General features: G+C 34.9%; 2 protein-coding genes across 6 annotated transcripts in view; both read left to right on the top strand.

Moving 5' to 3' along the window:
* The window catches only part of LOC107726575 (pleckstrin homology domain-containing family G member 3-like), a 57373-nt gene extending 48640 nt beyond the window's left edge, over positions 1-8733 (top strand). For 3 of the 5 annotated variants that reach the window (XM_016536208.1, XM_016536207.1, XM_016536206.1), the window contains exons 15-19: positions 1378-1388; positions 1857-2183; positions 3261-3365; positions 4008-5469; positions 6813-8733. In XM_016536208.1, coding sequence (XP_016391694.1) covers positions 1378-1388; positions 1857-2183; positions 3261-3365; positions 4008-5469; positions 6813-7528 — 2621 coding nt within the window. In that variant the 3' untranslated portion in view covers positions 7529-8733. The remainder of the gene's footprint in view (positions 1-1377; positions 1389-1856; positions 2184-3260; positions 3366-4007; positions 5470-6812) is intronic. The other 2 variants (XM_016536209.1, XM_016536210.1) reach the window with 2 other exon arrangements.
* Positions 8734-9715: 982 nt separating this feature from the next.
* Positions 9716-23659, top strand: part of LOC107726569 (neuroglobin-1-like) — a 14404-nt gene continuing 460 nt past the window's right edge. The window contains exons 1-3 of the mRNA XM_016536199.1: positions 9716-9915; positions 19503-19695; positions 20760-20840. Of these exons, the coding sequence (XP_016391685.1) occupies positions 9746-9915; positions 19503-19695; positions 20760-20840 (444 nt within the window). The 5' untranslated portion in view covers positions 9716-9745. The remainder of the gene's footprint in view (positions 9916-19502; positions 19696-20759; positions 20841-23659) is intronic.

Raw genomic sequence — 23659 nt, 5'->3', positions numbered from 1 at the left:
ATATATATATATATATATATATATATAGTTTTTATAAAATGCATATACGTATATTGCAAAATGCATATTTATATATATGCATATGCATTTTGCAATATACGTACAGTATATGCATTTCATAAAATAAATGCAGAACAAAATAAATGCAAAAAATGTATAGGATTTGGTCTTTATTCTCTTTATGTAGTCTTGATTGACTGACTGATTAAAGAAGCACTGTTAAACAAAAGATCAGAGATACCCCTGATCAAATCGCTGTCATCTTGGGCTCACGGCAGGTGCGTGCTGTTTGTTTCCGCTCATGTGGGAGACACGTGTCCCGTATGTTCTGCGCTCCCTCGGCCCGCTTTAGCATCAAAGCCACATCGACTCGTCCCTCCTGTGTCAGATCAAAGGCCGCAGCCCCGATCCTCCGCCCGCACACATAATGATGCTAATTATGGAGCCCATCGGCCGTAGGCTTTGTCATGCGCCAGTTCCTTTCAGTCCACAAACCTGTTTTTGGCTCGCTGTCAGCACAAGTGCATTATGCATTCTGATTGGCAGAAAATTAAGAGAAAATTAAGTTCCATCTATTCTCTCTTTCTCTCTCACACACTCTGTCTTGCCGTTTTATCACCTTTCAAATTAAGTTTCCAACCACGGCTTTTCCTGTTCCTGTCTTGGAAATCAGCAGGGAGTGTCCAAGCTCTCTCAAGTAGCTCCATGCATCCGAATAGCATGCATTTCATTGCCAGTTGATTTAATTATCTTTGCATAGACCTGGCAGAGCACACACATTTATAATACCGTGTTATGTGCAAACAGAATATAAAAATGCATCATGTTTGCAAAATGAAATCCAAGTTTCGTTCTAATTTTGGGGTGCTGATTTTAAAAAGTGCTGTTTTGTTGTAGCATGTCAGACTTATTCACAAAATATGGTGCTTTTTGTTGCATTTTTGCTTTTGACAACCACTTTTGCAGTGAAGAAGTCTTGTATTAATCTTTAATCAACAGAAAAACTCAACAAACACATGATTCCTATGTTTATCTGAGCCAGATTACAATGATTTAATCAAGTCTCAGCCCATTTTCACATTATTTTATGCCTAATCATGATTTTTTTTTTTGCACATTGCAAATTAAATAATATATTTCGAATACTACTTTTTGACTGCTTTTGTTATTTTGATAAGTGCATTAAGGCTGATATATTTATTAGACTAAATCTGCCTTCAGATTTTGAACTCTGCATCGTCAAATTACCAAACACCAGGACTTAAAAATCACATTTGAAATGCATCTGAAGATAACCTGTTGCTAAATTGTTATATTAATAACATTTAATTTATCTTTGTCTTTGCATCATCTTAATCATCCATGGACGTCACACAGGCACGCTTAAGGTAAGATTTCCACATTCACTCTCCATTGCAAGCTTTTCACATTAAGTAAAGTAAAAGAAACGGCTTAAACTTACATTAACATTTATGCATTTAGCAGACGCTTTTATCCAAAAAGAGGAACAAAAGCAATTAGTCAAATGCATTTACAGTACACTGAATCACATTCATAAGAAAAAATGTCGTGCATTTATTTCATGAATGCTATTCCAAACTAAATGCATGCAAAATCTTTATTGTCTATCCTCATGTGGTAGAAAACTGTCTTTAGACAAAGGCTCAACAAACAATGCAAAACAACAATTCAGCAACAATTATAAACAAAAATGTTGCATAGATCCAACACAACTCTTGAAAACCTATAGAATTAATCTAAAATTTAAAATGCTAGAAAAGGTGCCAGTTTTGTTATATAAATTCGCTTTTTCATAAACGCCCATTGACATCCCATGACTTTTCTATGGCGTCCAGCATGCAGACAGCGAAGGTACTCTATTAGTGGATAAAGACCATCTTTCCATACTGCCCACAACCGTGAGCTCAAACCCAGAACTCAAGACTGCGGTACCTGGAATGATTCAGAACGGACAAGATCATGAATCCAGCACAGGCTCGCTGGATGACAGTAGGCTTGAAGAGAAAGCAAAGAGCGCAGAGGACAGAATAGGAGGAGATAATGGAGAAGAGGAAGATCTGATGGGAGTCGAGCAGGTAGCAGACTTTGCCAGTTCAGTGTTGGCCGCCATCTCCTGCTGGCATCATAGGGCCAAGGCTTTGCTTTTCGATCAGATCACCACGGTGAGGGTCACCTATCGCTTTCTGTTTCACGTCCATAACCTGGTGGCCGCCTCAGTGCAATCTGTCAATCACATCCCATCTGCTGCATGCTGAGACCGATTTCTGCTTTTGCACCCACAGATCTGATGCTCGAATGCTGTTGATGTGAAGTTGCATGAATCATTGCATGGACATAACTGCATGCATGGCTACTAATCATACATAAACACATTTCTCAATGGACACTTAACCTACAAATTGAATGCCATCTTCAATATCTGATTTTCAAAACATTTATCACTGATTCTCTGGGAGTTCGGACAAAACAGGCTGTAGGTCTGATGGCATTTTTCTACCTAAATGCATGTTTCTGCATCACTCAATTTGTCAATTCTGTCTGATACAGAAATTAATGTGTCAGATGATTATTATTATATTGTCAAATCTTCCATTAAACTTCAAAGAATATGTAATCACAGGTACCTAAAATTATTTTTAAAAAACTCACCATAAACTCACATCAGGTGAACCACAGGGTTTTATGGGTTCAACGTGGAAATGTTATTTTCTAACCTAATGGCTGATGTTGTTTGTCCCATGTCTCAAGAATCAGTGTTATATTTCATGCCAGATGCGTCAATGTGCAAAGATTGTAATGCACATATGATGGGGAATTTACAGCATGTTGTGGTAACTAAGATTACTAAGATCCAATGCATAATAACGTTGGGTGTCTCAAAGTGTTTTTGCACTTGGAGCCACAGTGAGATTTTTTTGATTGAAGTTCGACTTCAAAGGGAAATTTAACTGTCAAATTTTAGGGGTGGAGGTCGAATGGCTTGTCTTCCGTAATTAAATTAAACAAAGGTTCCTGTTTCATTGTGTTTTGTTTGATGGCACACAAAAACAATTTCAGAAGGTCAGTTGTCTGTGGAAAAACATTGAAATGCATTGATGCTTTCAAATGAATTGCAGATGTTTATGAAAGGTTGAAATATCACTAGAGTGATATTTGACAGATGGCGACTGTGAACGCTGTCATTCAGTAGAACATTTACATCTGTTAAATTCCTGTAATTTTCTGTGTTGTGTCCTTAGGACAGGGAAGGTTGTTGGGAAAATTGGCCAATGAACAAAAGCAGCCAAACACCCACTAAAGAAAAGCCTGATGATACGAGTAAAAGTTTGACTCTCTTTGAACAGGTAACATCATATATTGAGAACCTCAAAATGGATCTTTCTGTCTAGTAAACCTACAGTAGACAGAAAGTGCTGATAATATTCAAACTATACTCTGCTTTCGTTGTCAATTACTAATTTTTGAATTAAAATGAACATTTGAATGTCTATGAGGCCCAAAAAAGCTGTCTGGGTAGACATTGTGTACAGCCACTATTGTACATTCATATTGAAATATCTTTCCTTTCTAATCTCTTCTAATTGCTACAATATGTTGTGTATGACTGATGTTGGGTTAAAAAAATACAAGGCAGATAAACTCTTGTCAAATGGCTAAACCTTCACCTTTATGCATATTGTTGCACACACATACACATGTTGTCTTTAGTTAGTGAGTCTATGGTTGCTTCTGGAAATACTGTGGGAATTGTTTTCTCAGCATTCACTATTGATAATTGGCTAATGATAAAAAAGGCGAGGGGGTTACAAGGATTTGTTGGAAATATAAATTGCAGCTGTATCTCAAAGCTAGATAAATTGCACTTGTTGCATGCTGGTCATAATGGAGATATTGGAGATTGAATTAAGTTATCTTCACATCCTCTTTTCTTATCCTCTTCATAGCATCCTGTAGCAATAACTCACTTCATTCTGTCCACTTTCTAGAGCTCAACTGGGGAACGCAGTTCACAGAAGGTCTTTTCTCCTCTCAGAGAGTCAGAGGAGACAGGGGTGAACCAATCAGATAATTATCCCAAAATGTGTGGGACAATAATGTCAGGATGCCACACTGATCCTGAGATAGTAGACTTCCATAATGGAGGACGAGAAATTGGAGATAATGTTGAGGACAGTGTGGATTTCTCATCTCCTGCTGGACTAGAAGAGCACCAAAAGGAAGGGACTTCATCCAGCAGGAACCTCTCAGAAGATGTGCAGAACATGGAGGTAGATGTGGATGTTGAAGCACCTGGTGGCCTTTTGTCTTCATCCATACTGGACAAGACAAGCGATATCTCAGAGCGATGTGCCAGCAGCCTCTCTCGAAGAAGTAGTCTAGGAGTCGAGGCGTCTTTTGACTTGGGCTGCCCGTCTTCTCTGTCGGAAAGTAGAAGAAGCAGTTTGCTCAGAAGTGGTGCTGAGCCCAACGAGAAAGACAAAGACCTAGAGTTTAGACGGTCCACTCCAGAACCATTAACAGAGACTGTTCCTGACAGCCTGTTTATACCAGACCAAAGATCTCAAATGAAACAGGATACCCTTTCCAAAAAGGACCGATTGCTCATACATACGATTCGACGGTACTACGAACATGCTGAGCACCAGGATGCCAGCTTTGCCGTCAAACGCAGAGAGAGCCTTTCATACATCCCTGCAGGCCTAGTCCGTAATCTGAGCCAACAACTCGATGACCTTGCAGACCAGGATTTGGCATTGCATAAGAGGGCGTTTTCCATCACAAGGCCAACTTTATGGTCTGTCTTTAATATATCAGGCTTGGGGGTTGACAAGAAAGCAAAGGATAGCTCTGATTTTGTGGTCCCTGCAAATGGCAAAGAGTCCAAGCTTAGAGATCAAAGTGGGAATGAGGAATTCCAGCCTGCATCTGACATGGTTAAAGTGTGGCAAGTCATGGAAATGGAGATAACTGGGACTTCTGAACAACATCAGGACTCAGAGAATTCCCAAATGACTACACCTGGTGAAGAAAAGAAAGCAGAAACCAGTAAGGTGAGCTTGGATAGTGGACTTGGGGAACCTCTGGTAATATTGGAAGAATCCGATGAAAGCTCTACCTCACCCCCAATTAACAACGTCTTAGAAAAGGACAAGATGCAAGAGTTACAGAGGCATCCAAACGAGAAACACAAGTTACAAGAGCAGCACAAGGTCAACCACCCTCTTCTACCAAAGATCATCTCCTTAAGGTCTGCCAGTGAGGATGAACTCATCCTTCAAGATATGGAGAAAATGAAAAATAAGGTGTTCCAGTTGGCCAGGCACTACAGTCAGCGTATCAAAAACAACAGACCGGTAGTAAGGCAGAGGCCCAAGATCTTGGAGAACCATTTCGTGCCCAAGAACCTGTCTTCGGTCATGGAGGAGAGACCTCCAGGAAAAGAGAAAGGTGGGTGTAGTGTCTGAGTAGACACTTGCTAAGTTTAAGTGGTGTTCCTTCTGTCATTTTTTGTTTTGCAGACACTTTCTTATCCAAACTGACTGTTCACTTTTAGTTGAGGGACAATCTCCCAACTTGCAGTGTCTTGTCTGATGGCGTAGCTCAGTAGTTCCCAACCCTGGTCCTGGAGAACCCCCAACACTGCACGTTTTTCATGTCTCTTTTATCTGAGACATACATTTGAGGTCTTGGAGTCTTATTAGCTGATGAGTTGAATCAGGTGTGTTTGATTAGGGAGACGTCTAAAATATGCAGTGTTGGGAGTCCTTCAGGACCAGGATTGGGGACCACTGGCTTTTTGGTTACCAATCTAGACCATTGGTATCCCACTTATTTGCTTAAAGGCGTGACACTAGAAATGGATCTTGTACATTCCTATCCATCAAATGCTCCATCAGAGCCATTTTTAGGTTGTGGATAGAGGTGGGCCAGATTGAAATCAAGCGGGAATACAATGAATTCCCAATGCACAAGTACATTTGCCTGTGTGATGTTCTCATTGGTTAATGGATTCCTATATCAGAGTGTGTTGCAGTTAAAGTTGTGGTTGTATGATCATCATTTAGACAAACCCTTGGGTAATTCCTCTACCCCTGATGGTGTCCAAACATGTTCCTGGAGGGACACTATCCTACAGAGTTTAGCTCCAACCCTACTTAAATGAAAGAATGAATAAATGAAGTGCCGGGAAGTAACCCAAGGGTAACCCATACTCGGAATTTGTTCTTTGCATTTAAATCATCCAAGTTATTAGGAGCAGTGAGTAGTGAACACACACATACACACCTTGAACACACACCCGAAGCAGTGGGCAGCTATTTTTGCTGTGGTGCCCGGGGAGCAATTGGGGGTTTGGTGCCTTGTTCAAGGGCACCTCAGTCATGGGTATTTTAGGGGGAAGAGAGAGCTGTTGATTCACTCCCCCAACCTACATTTCCTGCCGGTCTTGAGAATCGAACCTCGAAATCGAGCCTGTATTGAGAATCAAACCTGCAACCTTCGGTTTACAAGTCAGACTCCCTAATCATTAGGACACAACTGCCACCCACACCTGAACCTGAATCAAGGTCTTCGTACTCACTAGAAAGTTCCAGGTAAGTGTGTTTAAGCTAGTTGGAGCGAAACTCTACTGACCCTCCAGGACCAGGATTGGACACCCTTGCTCTACATCCTTGCATCCCACCATCCCCTTTAGAAATCAGTGGATTTGCAGTGTTCTCTGGTAAATTCTATTGTAAAAGTACTTTTATTTGTCAAAAGCAGACTTTTAACCACAGCTCTTTTGTGCACAGGCATTCCTGACAAGCCACTGTTGCTGAACTTGAATGAGCAGGACCTTATCCCGGACTCTACGACTACTAGTCCACCTTCCAGCCTCTGTTCTCCTGGAAGTCCTCAGTTCCTCAATTGCAGATTATACGCTCAGAGACCACAAAGTCCTGTACAAACTGAGACCTTCCACTGGCCGGATGTCAAAGAGTTGCGTTCCAAATATAACAGCCAAAGGCAAGATGATGCATCCACTTCCCCTCGTCCGTTCCCAGTGGGTCGCAGTACTTCATTTTCAGAAAGAGCTTTGGAGACTGAATCGGAGAGATCCGGAGCATCGTGTTCATTGTCTTGTTCATCCCCTTTCTGCAATATCACAGTGCAGAGAACTACATCCATAGATTCTACATGTTCCAGCAAGACCATTGAAGGTGAAGGTTTGCCTTCGCTGTGTAGAGTTAATGCATTTGATTTCGGCTTGGGATCCACTAATGCACATGAGCAGCTGGAGAGAGGTTGCGACGCTGGTCAAGATGAGAACAACCTCATTGTAGTAGAGAGGATCTGCAAGGCCAAGCATGAAGAGGATGATTTAGCAATGGTTTCACAATCTGAATTTGCAATGGCAAACAGTAAAGAGCACAACTTTAGTGAATGGATGGAAAAAGCCGAGAACAGTCAACATAGTTTGGTTAAAAACCTGCGGGATAAATTTCAGAACCTGAGTTCTTATACGTGAGACTTATAACGCAAACATTTTTACTCTTAACACTCAGAATCTTAAAATATCTTACAGCTAGCATTCCTCTCTCCAAAATATGTCATTTGGCCACTGTTTGAGAGGCTTAGTAAGTCTTACACAGGTTTGGTGTTCTGTGTTTTTGGAAAGAAAGCACGACTCTTCAATTCCAGTTATGAATTATCAGCAGATGTCGTCCAAACCAACTGGAAAAGGGATGCCTATGGACCTCAGAGAATATATTTATGAAATTTGCATTTGTAAATATATGTATATTAGAGTTTTCCTGTGTATATTTCATTGAGATGTAAACATTTGTTAAAGGAGCTAACTGTGGTACTGTAAGTTTTTTGGTAATGTTTGGAAAAGTGGTTAAATAAGTATTTTTTCTTCCAGACATTTTGAAAAAAAAAAAAAAGCAATAAGGAAGAATATATAACAGGTCAGTGCATACTAAGTTACCAATGCGCCTATTTTTGTTAGAAATTTATTAATGTACACATTTTCACATGTTTCCGGAAAAGCACTGCAATATTAAATGCAATGTTAGTTATTTTGAAAGGCATTGCCTGATGTCTCTTCACTGTTTGTGTTCAAGCTCTGACCAGAGGAATAAGGGTAATCTCATAAAGACGTCATTCCCCACTAATGAGGAGAAAACTGGAAATCATAATCAGATTAGGCTGATGAATGATAAACAGTGACAAAGACTGATGTCATTTTCAATCTGGAATGTTTTCGGTTGGGTGTGTAGTACAGTTTAAAATTGTCAAATAGTGCTCCGTTTGACTGAATGTTTGGTGTCAAATTAAAATGCTGCTCTTTTTTTGACAACGTATTGTGCTGTCTTACTGTTGCTGATTTTTAATTGTTTAAAGGTCAGATGTGATTCCAACTCATCTGAGAATTTGCTTTTTGAGCATTATGAGGTAATTCAAGTTAATGGATACGTCATTTGAGCAACGTATAATGCACACAGTCACAAAATGTGTTTTGGGTCACGTTTAATGGGATATATTATAAGCTATCTTATTTTTGGTTGTATTTTTCTGCTCATTGGTGGGGTTTATCTCCGGGCATGATGTCACTGTTATCTTGTATATTTAAACTTTTTTTATTTGATTTGGTGTAAATATGATGCACAATACCTGTGTAAAAATATCCAGTTCATATCCTATTTTTCTGATATACTACATTAAAAGAAACTTTCCATACTTTAAACATGATTTCCTTTGTCCTGCTTGCAGTGCTTCTGTGTTTGGTTTTTGTTTCTCTTTTTCTTTTCAGAAGCCTTTATCAAAATGATTGCGCATGACTTGAGGGCGTATTACAGTTTAATTAGTTTCTGCACTTTTTAATCCGTCTTCAGGACGTGGATATGATTAATGACTTGCATGGAAGGAGCTGAAAAGCAGCCTTAATATCGTCCTGAATTGCAGATCACCTTTTGAATGGATATATGGAGGCATATACCTTTTTGAAAGAAAGCAAGTATGACTGTGTAATGAATGAATATACTTCCAGGCATTTATTACATTGACAATCCTCCTGGATCAACACACTAGTGGTTAAAATTTTGGAATAATTACCTTTTTTTGTTTTTGAAGTCTCTTCTGCTCACCAAGGCTGCATTAATTCGATTAAAATTGTGAAATATTATTGCAATTTCAAATTACTGTCTTCTATATGAATATACATTTATTCTTGTGATCAAAGCTGAATTTTCAGCATCATTACTGTCACATGATCCTAAGAGATACAGTACTAGAATAGATTAGATAGAAACTACAATATGCATTCATTATACCTTTGCATATTGTCATAATCGTGAAACTGTATAATTCATTATGCATCTATTATTCAATATTTATAGGAATACATTTTTGCACAACCATCATAGAAAGTGTTAAGAGTTATTTGACATTAAGCAATTAGTTGAAAATATCTATATGATTTTTCATTAATACTGTAGGCCTAGTTAAAGACTAAAAAGGGTCTACAAAGGATCTTTTACATGTTGTTGATTGATGATGATGATGATGATGATGAAGATGAACTCCTCCCCTCACGCGGAGCAGGTCTCAGGTTCTCAGTCTCTCTCTGGTCTGACTCTGGACAGTCATGGAGAAGCAGAACAACTAACCCGACCAGCTGACTGACAGACAGCTAACCAGCAGCGGTTTATCTGAGAGCTGAGGGAGTTGTGCTGGCGTCAGGATGGGCTGCGCGATCTCTGGATCCGGATTGACACCGAGAACAGCAGAGAGCAGACACACCGAGGACGAAGCTCCAGCGAGACTCACTCCGGATCACATCCAGCTCATCAGAGAGTCCTGGAAAGTCATCCAGGAGGACATCGCCAAAGTGGGAATAATCATGTTTGTCCGGTGAGAATTTTCTTGTGAATTATTGCATTTTACTCAACTCCGGTTTATTTGTAGATCGCCTTTCGTAATACAATCATTTAAAACAGCTTTCCAGAAAATGCATGTTTCAGCTTATGTATTAAAGTGAGAACAAATCATTGTGTTGCACGTTGAATGTTTCTAAGTGGTAGTGATATTTGATACCTGTTTATGTTTTGTATCAGATCAGCTCATTGACTAATATTTAACAATGTCTCGTCCAAACCGAACTGGAGTAATACAGACCGGGCTTGTCACGCTTTTTACTTCAGGCTTAGCTATATATTTATTTTTATTTTTAAGTAATATTGTATGGTCTCTTGACAGTGTAAAGCTATTATATATAGTTATATATATGCATTCATACATTGTGTATTGTAGTAGCCTATCATTTGTAAACTATTATTGTTTTATTATACTTGAAATGAATTTTTCTTTTTAATTTATGTAAAATGTCTAGTTTTTATTAATTTTATTTCACTTTTAGTTCTTTTGGTACTTCAAGTTAAACAAAAACAAAAAAAAAAGAAAATGCTGAAATAAAAAATAAAGTTTATATATATATATATAGTAGTCAACATTTGAAGTGGATCAAAAAAGTTCATCAAAGTTGTCCTAAGACAAGAACGGTTTTAGGACAACTTTGATGAAAAGTTTTGATTCACTTCAAATGTTGACTACTGTGTGTGTGTGTGTGTGTGTGTGTTTTTAACATGTTTCATTTAACATGTTGATCCTATAGTGGAGCAAATTGTCACAACGTATCGACAACTTGAACTTACAACTACTTACTGAAATATGATATACTTTCTAGTCATCTCCCATAACATGTTGTAATGTATTACAGTCTATTTAATGGCTAGATTTAGCAGACAACATTCAGATCAATGTTGATAAATGCCATCTGAAAGATTGACTCCGATGATCTGTGCCGCTGTAAAGGAATATAATGAGTTTTTCCTCTTGGTTACGGTTCATGCATCATGAAAAAGTACAATGTGCAAAGCAGAATAGTGAAAAAAAAAGTACTGAATCTGGTGAAAATAATGATTCAGAAGCAGCTTTCACGTCTCTAGAGAGCTGATGATCTATTAATATGCACATGAACATCAGGTGCACCACAGCTCTTTTGTGCTAAAATACACAATTATAGACTTTCTGTAGATGTATATGAGCATCTTTAGAAAGAGTTTTAATTCTGTTTGGTTTAAAGTGAAATGCTTTTCATTCAGACAGTGACTTGAATGCATCAAATATCCAGTGATTGCGAAAGGTTGAAGGTCTCTTTGAGTCTCATTGAGTTTGTCTAATATTTCATTGATTGTTTTATTGATCTGCATCTGAGCGGCTCTCATTATTGTGTTGGTATTGTGGCTTAATGTATTGATTCATTCTCCTTTCTGACTCTTAAAGACTTTTAAACATTGACTGTGAAAGCAAGCATCTCTTGTCAGCTTATTTTAGCATTTTGTCAGTAAATTGAGTCTTTTCTGGGTTTATTACGGACCATAGTCGTTTTTTCCTGGTATTATAATTAATGGATAAACAAAAGCAGTGATGTATCCATCAAACAAACCTGCTATAGAAGTATATAACTCTTTCCGAACACATTAGGACACATTCATTTGTCAGGAAACATTTGCTGCTGATGTAAGGGATTGATTTGTGAAACGCTGCAGTTTGTGTGTGAAACAGCTGTTATTATTATGAAGATAAATCTGCAAAACACAATCTCATTTATACATTTGAAAAGTTTCACATTATATATATATTTCAAACTATATATTAACTATATATATACTGTATAGAACTTCAATATATCAGTATTTTTGTATTGAGATATTGTATATATTTTATTGTTTTATTTTAGTATCATTTTTATAATATAGTTGTTAAATACATTTTATTTATATATTTTCTGTTTTCATTTCAACTTAGGTTACAATTTTTGTAATTTTGTTGTGTGTTTGTCATATTTGTTAGTTTTTGCTTTTTTATATAAATGAATAGTTTTATTCATTTTTATTTTAGTTTGAGTTATTTTAGTAAGCTAAACTAAACAAAAATGAGAAATAAAATGGGGTGAAATTAAAAAGTTTAAGTTTTTAAATATTTTATTTCAGTTAACTTTTTTATTTCAAGTTACAAAACCTTAATTTAGTTTACAATAATACTACTCAAATAAATGTATTTATCTCATTTAATAACATGTTCATCGTATAGTGGGGCAAGTTGTCTCAATATATCAACAGTGTATTTATGAAAATATACTTTCTAAAAAGTCATCTTCCTTTAAATATTTTTAAGTATCGTAAATTATTACACCCTAAAAAATATAGAATACGATGCAACAGCATGATGTACATGAGCATCTTTAAAAAGAGCTTTAATTGTGTTCGGTTTAAAGTGAAATGCATTTGATACAGGCAATGACTTGAATACAGATGTTTTATCATTTCAAAATGTGTTTGTGCATCTGTGATGTTTCGTTTCTAATGCAATGACATTCTGATGTTTTTATGTTTGATTTACAGTAAGTGTCCAGATACTGTAAATATCAGACTCATCTTCTGTAAATCCGTGTGAGTGTGTGAGTGTGAGTGTGAGTGTGAGAGTGTGAGTGTAAGTGTGTGTGTGTGTGTTTCTCCGAGGAGCTTCTATTCCAGGTTTCAGATCCGGCTGTGACAAACGCTGTCTGAACCGCCAGAGAAACTCATTATTGTTCGACTGGAGACCAGAAGAAACGAGCACTGATGTCATTCTCTGCTCTTCCTCCTCACTGTAGACTGTGGCTTGTTTTGTTGTTGTTTTTGGATTCTTAATCAAACTAAATTCACCAAAAATTACACTAGAAAAACAACAACAGGTAAAATAGTAAATCTTTATCACTGAAGAAATTGAGTTTGTTTCTTCATCAGATTTGGAGAAATGTAGCATTGCATCAGTGTCTCAGCAATGGATGCTCTGCAGTGAATGGGTGCCGTCAGAATGAGAGTCCAAACAGCTGATAAAAACATCACAATAATCCACAAGTAATCCACAGCACTCCAGTCCATCAGTTAACATCTGGAGAAGACAAAAGCTGATGGATTAATACTGGATTTGTTTCAGCTTTTGTCTTCTCCAGATGTTAACTGATGGACTGGAGTGCTGTGGATTACTTGTGGATTATTGTGATGTTTTTATCAGCTGTTTGGACTCTCATTCTGACGGCACCCATTCACTGCAGAGCATCCATTGCTGAGACACTGATGCAATGCTACATTTCTCCAAATCTGATGAAGAAACAAACTCATCCTAATCTTGGATGGCCTGAGATGAGCACATTTTCAGCTTTTTATTTTTTATTTTTGGTGAACTAAGAATTCTATATAAGCAATTTTTGAAACCGTATTGAACTGTATTTTAGACTTTTTTTAAGATGCACAAACACTTTACACCTAAACAACGGTGAAGAAAAGTGAAAGTTAGTGAAGAGAAGACCTCTGATGAAGGACACTGAGTGTTCTTTGGGTTTTTCCTTCAGGTTTGAATGATAATCCTCCTCTTCATTTGCAGCGTTTTATGATGCATCTTCATCATAACAGCTGTTTTCACAGACAAAAACTGCAGCGTCTTCCTTTCTTTCATAAACACCATTTCTCACAAATAAATCTGTTACTTCAGCAGCAGATGTTCTCGCTGCTGACAAATGAATGTTATGAATTTATGAACATCAGATTCTCCTCAAACTCACAGTGCGCTGATGTTCCTCAGTCAGTTTGTGTGATGTAGGTCACTCAGTCGTGCCCTTCCTAGTGTGGAAAAACCAGTAGAGCTTCAGTGATTAGACAGGATCAGTCGGATAAGTGGATCACGATCTGGAACGTCTGGAAAACCAGGAACATCCCTCAATGAACCTCTCCAGTGTATATTATGAAAACCAGAGGTCTTAGTAGATCATTATAAAGCAGCACATTTGCCATGACGTATATTCACACAGTCATTCTGTGTGTATATATATATATATATATCTATCTGATCCCAGCGAACAGGGAACGTTCTCTCAATGTTACAAACAAACGTTCTTCCAGTAACTTCAATAAAATGTTTGTTCAAAGTTTTTGGTCTGTAATAATGTTCTCAAAACTTTATCACAAAAACTTTCGCTGCGTCCGAAAGCTCTAAAATGCTGCCTTCGGAGGCAGCATTTCAAGGCATGAAGGCATCAAGGCATGCCGAATACAAATTCTGCTTCACTTCATGTCTCTGGAGGTACCTTCTTCTGATCAAATTTTGAAGGCAGCATAGATGTATCCCTCGCTGCCTTTGATATCCCACAATCCTGTGCGTTCCATTCCGTGATGGTTGAGATAAAAAATAAATAAAGATGGCGTCTGAAAGTTGCGTTTGGTGGTCAGTTTGTTTGTAAATGTATGTTTCTGACTAACTTTTTGCACTTTTGATGTTATTTCTTTCATCAAAAAATGAAAGAAATCAAAAGGGAAGAGGTTTTTCGCATAAAATTCAAGGCATTAATGTTTGCCTACAAAACCACCACGGACTTTCACAGACTTTTAAATTCCTTATAGAATCGGCTAAAAACACATCTCTTCCATCTTTTTTTGACCCTCTAACTCTAGCACTCTCTATTCTAATTCTATTTTCTAGCTTTTCTAATCTTTTTCTATTCTATCTTTTTCTTTTTATTTATTATATAATTTTAAAAAACTTGGTACATGTACTGCATTTAGTTAACTGAGACGTGTTATAGCACATGCATATCATTGCTCTTTTGTTGATTTTGATTGCTTCCATTGTCCTCATCTGTAAGTCGCTTTGGATAAAAGTGTCTGCTAAATGTCTAAATGTAAACATAAATGTAAATTTTTAGCGAGAAATCAGTATTATAATAATTAAATATTCGTTTAGTTATCATCAAAACTCGTTCTATTTTGTTGTAGATCATTAAACCGTTACGCTGCCTCAGGAGGCTGTCCGAAATCAGTTTCATGAGATGCCTTCGTGCAAAAACGCTGCCTGCAAAGTCATTGCCTCATACAGCAGCAAGTCAGCTGCCTAGTCTTTCGGACGCAGCCATTATTTATACATCATTCGTGGAACTTTTTTCCCCCTGAAACGTAGGTAGATGTTTGTCTAATGTTATTTGAATGTTACTACTTGTTTCGGAATGTTCAGAGAACATTCAAAAGTAACATTCTCATAATCTTTGCAAAATGATACAATGGAATGTTCCATTAATGTTTGAATAACCAAGAAAGCATTTTTTAAACATTTAAATGTTCAGAGAACATTTATAACGTTTTTATAAGTAAATGGGAACGTTAGCAAATATTCTTAGAACATTTTGTTAGCCAGGGTTCTGCTCTTATTAGCACTTGTGTGTTGTGCTACAGTACTTTAATTTGTATTCTCTCTGTTTTCTGTCACATTATCAGACGCGAGACTCTTTTAACCTTTTTTCGAAACAAAATTCAGAGATCTTAGACCCGTTTGAACCAGCTAAAACCAGCATAAAATGCCCAGAACATACTGATAACCAGTGTTAGGATGCAAGCTGCTCACCATCTGAACCAGTTTAGTTGCTTCGAGCTGTTTTAGCAGGTCATAAAGGTTTATGCTTTCAATAATTCATTATTAACTCTTTCCCGGCCAAACACGGAATTTTCCAGGTTTCCGTGTTTTCGCAATTATACGTTAGGGGGCGCTATTTCGCATCTCCTAAATGAGTCTAGAAAGTGCCGATCAAAAACACAGACCAGGAAGACACAGAAACGAGCGATCTCATATGTAAGCATATGCATATGAAAAATAACACGATCATCAACACTAACCGCATGGAAACTGACTAAAGCTACCGAGTGAAATGTGGATCCAGAAAGTGTGCAAGCTTTGGGAGTGCTGATGGAAGCCATCTACTGCATCTTTGCTTTGATAATAATAATGCTAAATATGATCCAGATGTAGTATTTGATAAAATGCGATTTTCTCTGCTTTTTGCTCAAAATGTTTTTTTAAGAAACCTACATACATTCAAGTGTTGATAAAAAACAATGCTTGAAGCTAGAATAAAACAGATTTTTTGTTTGAAAGTGGAGGGTCTAATCTTTATGTTGCATGTTCAGATATTCATACAACAAAATATTCTGGGGACCGTGAAATTATAGTGAAAATCAGCAAAAACGCTGGCGGTGGCTGGCAACTTTTTTCAAAAACGCTAGCAGGGAAGAGTTAAAATATATTTAAAGTTCTTTATATCAGTTTGGGCTTTATTTCTCTCAATTCTGACTTTAAACTGAATTATGAGATATAAGCTCTGAATTCTGGCTTTTTTCTTACAATTTCTCTCTCTCTCTCTCTCTCTTGTTTTGTTTTGTTTCTGCCATGGAATAAAACAGATAAAAGGTAATTGCAATAAAAAATGGTAAAAAATGAAAAAGGTAATATTTCACAATTCTGACATTTTTCTCGCAATTCTGAGAAAAGAAATCCACAATGTGAGATATAAACTCAAAAGGTCAGAATTGTGAGAGAAAAAGTTGCAAATACCTTTTTTATTTTTTATTCTATGGTGAATATGAAAACATTTTCATTACTTGACATAAAATAAACTTAAATAAAATTAAATATAAAAAGAATAACATTAAATTCCAGCTGGTTGTCAAGGCAACATTTCTTATTTTTGTTTATTAGGAAGTACTAAAATAAACTAAAATGTGTGTGAGAGAGAGTGTGTGCGTGTGTGCGTGCGTGCGTGCGTGCCCTCACATGATAACTAGGGCTGTCAATAAATTAAATCATGTTTTGTTATTAATCACAAGCTTTTTCATTGCATTGAACCCAATTAATCTTTTCTTAAAATTTTCATGGGGGAAAAATGTTCATTTGTTTGTTTATTTTTTATTAGTATGTTCCTGTTAAAATATAGTGCATTTATTTATACAGCAATATAATAAATGCTTATGTTGGCATTGAACCCAATGAATCTTTCCTCAAATTTCCTGGGAAATAAATAACTGTATTATTTCTAATATAATTAATAATATTACAATTATTTATTCATACAGCCATATAAAAACATACATTTTATATATTCCTGTTAGCACAAATATAGTACATTTATTTGTTTATTTATACCACAGTATAATAAATGTATGCATCAGCAAATAACTACCACAAATGCTTCTTTACTTACATTCATTCATTTAGCAGACACTTTTATCCAAAGCAACTACAACTGAGGAACATCACAAGAACATTTTTCAACAGCATTAATAATATGTGCAAAAAACAAACAAACCTAGAAGTCAAATGCAGAACAGACTGAAACGATTTTTATTATTATTAAATAAATTAATAAATAAATAACTAGGAGTTGTTGGGTTTGTGGTTGTGCTTCATGAAATCAATGCAGAACATCTGTATAAAGGCATTAGAAGGGCGAATCATGTCTGGTGTTCATTAGGGAGCAGAAATAACGAGCCCACGCTTTAATAATGCAAGGATTATAACAAACACAAATACAGAGACATTGGACCACTGTAGAACACAACTTACACTGCCAGCAGTCACATAAGAATGCATTTCTGTCTAAATGAACCCATTCGATGTAAACTGACACATTAATTGCAATGTAAGAATGAATTTATGAAGGTTTTTCATGAACAAGACTCATTGTTCAGCCTCAAGTGGCTTTGATAAAACATCAGCAACACTTTGATGCATTCATCTGAAACTAGTCTTATACTAATATATTTTGTATTATTTATTTATTCATGATAAAAGTTTGAGTGTATATATATTTTAAATGTATTTCAAATTATGGTGCATTTATTTGCTTTTGTTTATATTTATTTACATATACAGCAATCATCATAATTTGAAAAGCATTTATTTATGATAAATGTGTGTGCATATATATATATATTTAAAAAATATTGTGTGTGTGTGTGTGTGTGTGTGAATCATAATCTTTTTTTTTTTTTTTTTACAAATATCATAATCATTATAATCAGACTTTTATTTAATTTTTAACAAATGTTTAAAACACAAATAATTAAAATGTCTATATAAAATGTCAAAGTCATTTCAGAATATAGTGCATATATTTATGTATATCATATGATGTATTATTTTTATTGTTACAATTTCAAAAATAATTTTATTGATTTATTATTTTATACTTTTACTGATATATATCAGTAGTTTGATGCATTAATTACCATAATCTGAATAAATCAGTCTTCCACTAACTAATATAGGCTAGCTAGTTCATTAGTCTAACTGTATCTGTTTATAGCTGTCAAGCAACTAAAACACCAGTGTGCACTGATATCAAATGTGTGAGTTTATGTGAGTCTGTAATAAAACATGTTTCCAGTGTTTGGAATGTTGAGAGACACTTGAGTCTGTAAAATGATGTTTACTGTTATTATCGGATCCACTCACGGAGCACTGTGATTACCGGAAACATCCACGCGCGGCTTTAAAGGCCAAGTGGCTGTTGAGCGGCGGACTGTGAGGAAGAGGAGGAGGATGCTCATTGATGATGATGATGATTAGGTCGCGCCGCTCGCTCTTCACAGCATGCAAACACACAGATGCGCGGTCTGATTGGTCTGAGAGTCTTGCTGGGATTCACACTCAACTCTGTGGGCTCAGGGAAACATTAGTGAGCCTGCTGTAGTATGGAGGCAATTCAGGACCGAATATATTTGCAAAAAGAATTGAAGTATTGCAAAAGAAAATAAAGTTTTGCAAAGGAAAATTAAAGTATTGAGAAAAAATAAATGTGCTTTTGCAAACAAAAATGTGACCCTGGAGCACAAAACCAGTCATAAGGGTTAATTTTTTGAAATTGAGACTTATACATCAATATACATAAGCTTTCCATTGATGTATGGTTTGTTATGATAGGACAATATTAGAAAATCTGGAATCTGAGGGTGCAAAAAAAATCTAAATATTGAGAAAATCATCTTTAAAGTTGTTCAAATGAAGTTCTTAGCAATGCATATTACTAATCAAAAATTAAGTTTTGATATATTTACGGTAGGACATTTACAAAATATCTTCATGGAACATGATCTTTACTTAATATCCTAATGATTTTTGGCATAAAAGAAAAATCTATAATTTTGACCCATACGATGTATTGTTGGCTATTGCTACAAATATACCCCAGCGACTTAAGACTGCTTTTGTGCTGCAGGGGCGCTTTTATTTTGCGTTTCAGTCAAGTGTGAGCTCACGACGCAAAAGAGGCATGCAAAGGGAAAAAACAGTATTGTGAGCTCACACTTGACTGAAACGCAAAATAAAAGCAGCGTTGCAAATAAATTAGGAGCTATGGCCATGGAAAATATGTGTTGCAAAAACATTGCTTTTTCTCTGTTTCATTTATATTTTGCAATTCTTTATTTTGGTTTGCAAAACTTCTTTTTTTTTTCTCGCAGTACCTCATTTTCTTTTGCAATTATTTTTGCTTGTAAAAACACTTTTTTTTTTCTCACTTTCATTTTCCTTTGCAAAACTTTATTTTCTTTTGCAAATATAGCTATTTGGCCCTGAATAGACTCCATAGTGTTAAGCATGTTTTGTACCGCAGTAGTGAAACGAGCTCTTTTGTGCTGTTTTTGCAGCGTGATGTCGTTCATCGAGAAGAGCGTGGCCAGACTCGATCAGCTCGAGCGCTTAGAGACTCTGGCGCGGGAACTCGGCAAGAGCCACTTCCGCTACAACGCGCCGCCGAAGTACTACGGGGTAAAAAAATCATTTCAAACACATTATTTCTGTGCATGGATTTATTAAAATAAAAAGAAAATACATTTACATTATTTTTAAAAAGATTAAATTATGAAATAAAATTGAATTCCATAAAATTTTGACATCAAAACATCACATTTTCACATGTATAAAAAATAGATAAAATAAAAAATGTAAATAAGCATTTAATTATTTAATCATTATAATATTTATTTATTTTATGGAACAACAGTTAACAGTCCTTTTTACCAAAGGATGCTTTTCAGTGCAGTTTGTCTTTTTCCCATGTATATTTTATGGTGAAAAATATGGTGAAATTATTCTGATCATGGATCTTCTGTGGAAAAAAAAAATGTAAATTGTTGTTTTTTTCTATAGAATAATAGTCCTTTGTAGTGTTTGTTTGTTTATAAGCTCATTTTTGGCTGTGAACTTTTGTGATGTTTTTTTTTTTACCTTTTTTATGCAGTTTGTACCCTTTGCCCCTTTTTAATGTATATTTTATATAACTGGTCAAATTTTTCATAGTATTGTTGTATAGATATTTATTTATTTAGTTATTTATTGGTCATTTTGACAGCTAGCGATCACTGTGAATTTATGTAAAGATTATACGTTTTTATTTACTTATTTTTATTTTCTGATGGAAGCTCCATGATCAGATCAATTTTACCCAACAAATATACAGCTGATACAAAAATCTAAAGTTTGTCCATAAGTAATAATCGATGCACTGCTGATTGCATAATTCTATCAGAAATGACGCACTTCAGCTCTGATGAAGCAAATAAGACACAGAAATCTGGGTTTGATCACTTCATTGAAATGGCAAATTCTACTAATTTCTGAAGTCCTGAATTTTTTTAAATATTTTGAATAAAATTGTAGTTTTTTTTTCTTTCTGTTTTCACTTTAATTTTAATGCTTTAGTCATTTAGTTTTTTCGTCATAAATACAATAAATAAAAAAATAATATCAAATAAAATAGGTTTTTGATCTATATTTGAAGTAGCTTTTTGATGGTTTTGTTGTTGGTTAACTGTAAGTGTGGTTGTGTTCAGTATGTGGCAGCCGAGTTCATCTGCGCTGTTCGGCCGGTTTTGAAGGACAGATGGACGTCTGAACTGGAGCAGGCCTGGAAGGTAATGAAAGACAAACTCTAGTCCGTTCAGAAAGTAAAGTATTCACCTTCTTCTTCAGTTCCCTCCTCCAGAGGTTTGAGGTTTTTCCCTGCTGCTGCTGCTGCTGATGATGATTGTACTCTTCCTCACGCTCCTTCTGTCAGTCAGGTCGATTGTTTGGTTTGTCTCATGGTTTTGTCTTTTGCGTCACGTGTAAGTGACGTATGAATGATTGAACTTTAGTTCTCAAGCTCTTTTCCTCGCCGCAGCTTCATCTCGAATTGTTCTGCTGAACAGGTTCACCACAAAAGCTCTTAGGAAAGTTTGATTAAATTCTAAGACATTTAGAAGAATGGGGCTAAATTCATAGCTTCTCAATGTTAACATATTGGATTTTTCTTAAGAATGAAAATGACATTTTTTTGCTGTTGTCCGATTGTTATTTTAGTATCATTATGATTATATTTTTTGTTAATAATGAATTAAATTTCATTTTTATATTTTCTGTTCTCACTTTTTTGTTTTTGTCAATTATATTAGCATTTTCTCAATGTCTACATGATTATTATTTAGTTTAGTTTTAAACTACTTTAGTTAGTTTTAATAACTACAGTTTTAGTTATTTTGTACTTCAAGTTAAACTAAAGAAATATTGCCGTGGCAACTAAATTAAATATTAATATATAGCTCTATATATAGATATATATAATTTCTAATTTCATGTATACATATTTCAACATTTCTCATTTTTGTTTATTTAATTTTGAATTTTGTTTTATTAATTTGTTTGTTTTTTATGACTAGTTTTAGTGAACTATAGTAACCCTATTCTGTCCCTTGTCTAATGCATCTTCATCTATTTCTATCTATTAACCTTTTTTTTTTTTATAGTAAGTACTTAATCATTTTTTGAATGTAAATTCATGAACCAAGAAATTAAGATTTTTAAAAGCGCACAAATTTTCCTAAGTTTTGTCTTAAGATCCGATTGTTATTTTAGTATCATTATGATTATATTTTTTGTTAATAATGAATTAAATTTCATTTTTATATTTTCTGTTCTCACTTTTTTGTTTTTGTCAATTATATTAGCATTTTCTCAATGTCTACATGATTATTATTTAGTTTAGTTTTAAACTACTTTAGTTAGTTTTAATAACTACAGTTTTAGTTATTTTGTACTTCAAGTTAAACTAAAGAAATATTGCCGTGGCAACTAAATTAAATATTAATATATAGCTCTATATATAGATATATATAATTTCTAATTTCATGTATACATATTTCAACATTTCTCATTTTTGTTTATTTAATTTTGAATTTTGTTTTATTAATTTGTTTGTTTTTTATGACTAGTTTTAGTGAACTATAGTAACCCTATTCTGTCCCTTGTCTAATGCATCTTCATCTATTTCTATCTATTAACCTTTTTTTTTTTTATAGTAAGTACTTAATCATTTTTTGAATGTAAATTCATGAACCAAGAAATTAAGATTTTTAAAAGCACACACATTTTCCTAAGTTTTGTCTTAAGAAATATCATACGGGAAAAAAAAGACTACTCTGAAGTAATATTTGTTTAACATGCTGTTTTTGTGCGTGTCTCTTTAAATGCAAATGAGCTGTTCATCAAGTAACTGAACAGCTGATCTATCTACATACTATTATACTATAATAATTTGCAAAATGCTTTAGGCGTTTGTAATAAAAAATGACAAAGTTGGCATTGAATAATTTCTGAGCGCTTACAGTAGTGCTATGAACAATCTTTGCATTTGTAGATTAATGTTTAAAGGAATGTTCCAAGTTATGCTGTCATTATCAATAAATAGTATTAAGCCTTTAATTTTTTATTAATTCAGAGCAATTTTTGTGGTATTTGACTATTAGACAAATGTGTTTAACCCAGAATATTTTGGTCGTTTTTCTCAAGTCCTGAAATACTTGGTATTTTGCTGTTCTTTTAGCATTGTTGATATACTATTGTAGTTTTTAATATATTCATAGATTTTTACCAGGTTTTAAATGTGTTTTTGTCAGTTTTAGTTTATGTCTATATCATTTTTTACGAGTTTTAGTTATTTTAGTATTTTCCTTTACAATCATGAAATATTTCCTGAAATTCCTCCCACAACAATAGCATAAAACAGGTCATGTTAAAATGTAACCTATCAAGGTAAAGCAATAAGCCGTGGTTTACAGTGAATATATAACAGTTAAGGGGCGTTGTTAGGAATAATTTCTGAGCGCTTACAGTAGTGCTATGAACAATCTTTGCATTTGTAGATTAATGTTTAAAGGAATGTTCCAAGTTATGCTGTCATTATCAATAAATAGTATTAAGCCTTTAATTTTTTATTAATTCAGAGCAATTTTTGTGGTATTTGACTATTAGACAAATGTGTTTAACCCAGAATATTTTGGTCGTTTTTCTCAAGTCCTGAAATACTTGGTATTTTGCTGTTCTTTTAGCATTGTTGATATACTATTGTAGTTTTTAATATATTCATAGATTTTTACCAGGTTTTAAATGTGTTTTTGTCAGTTTTAGTTTATGTCTATATCATTTTTTACGAGTTTTAGTTATTTTAGTATTTTCCTTTACAATCATGAAATATTTCCTGAAATTCCTCCCACAAAAATAGCATAAAACAGGTCATGTTAAAATGTAACCTATCAAGGTAATTAAAGCAGTAAGCCGTGGTTTACAGTGAATTTATAACAGTTAAGGGGCGTTGTTAGGTACGACACGAAGCCTAAACCCCCCTTAGCTGTTATAAATTCACTGTAAACCACGGCTTCACGGGGCTTATTGCTTTTATAAAACGGTTATTCCATAT

This window comes from Sinocyclocheilus rhinocerous, unplaced genomic scaffold (genome assembly GCF_001515625.1).
Source record: "Sinocyclocheilus rhinocerous isolate Xijiao unplaced genomic scaffold, SAMN03320098_v1.1 scaffold1930, whole genome shotgun sequence".
NCBI lineage: Eukaryota > Metazoa > Chordata > Actinopteri > Cypriniformes > Cyprinidae > Sinocyclocheilus > Sinocyclocheilus rhinocerous.
Note: the sequence above shows the minus strand (reverse complement) of the source record. Positions and strands in the feature narration are given on the sequence as shown.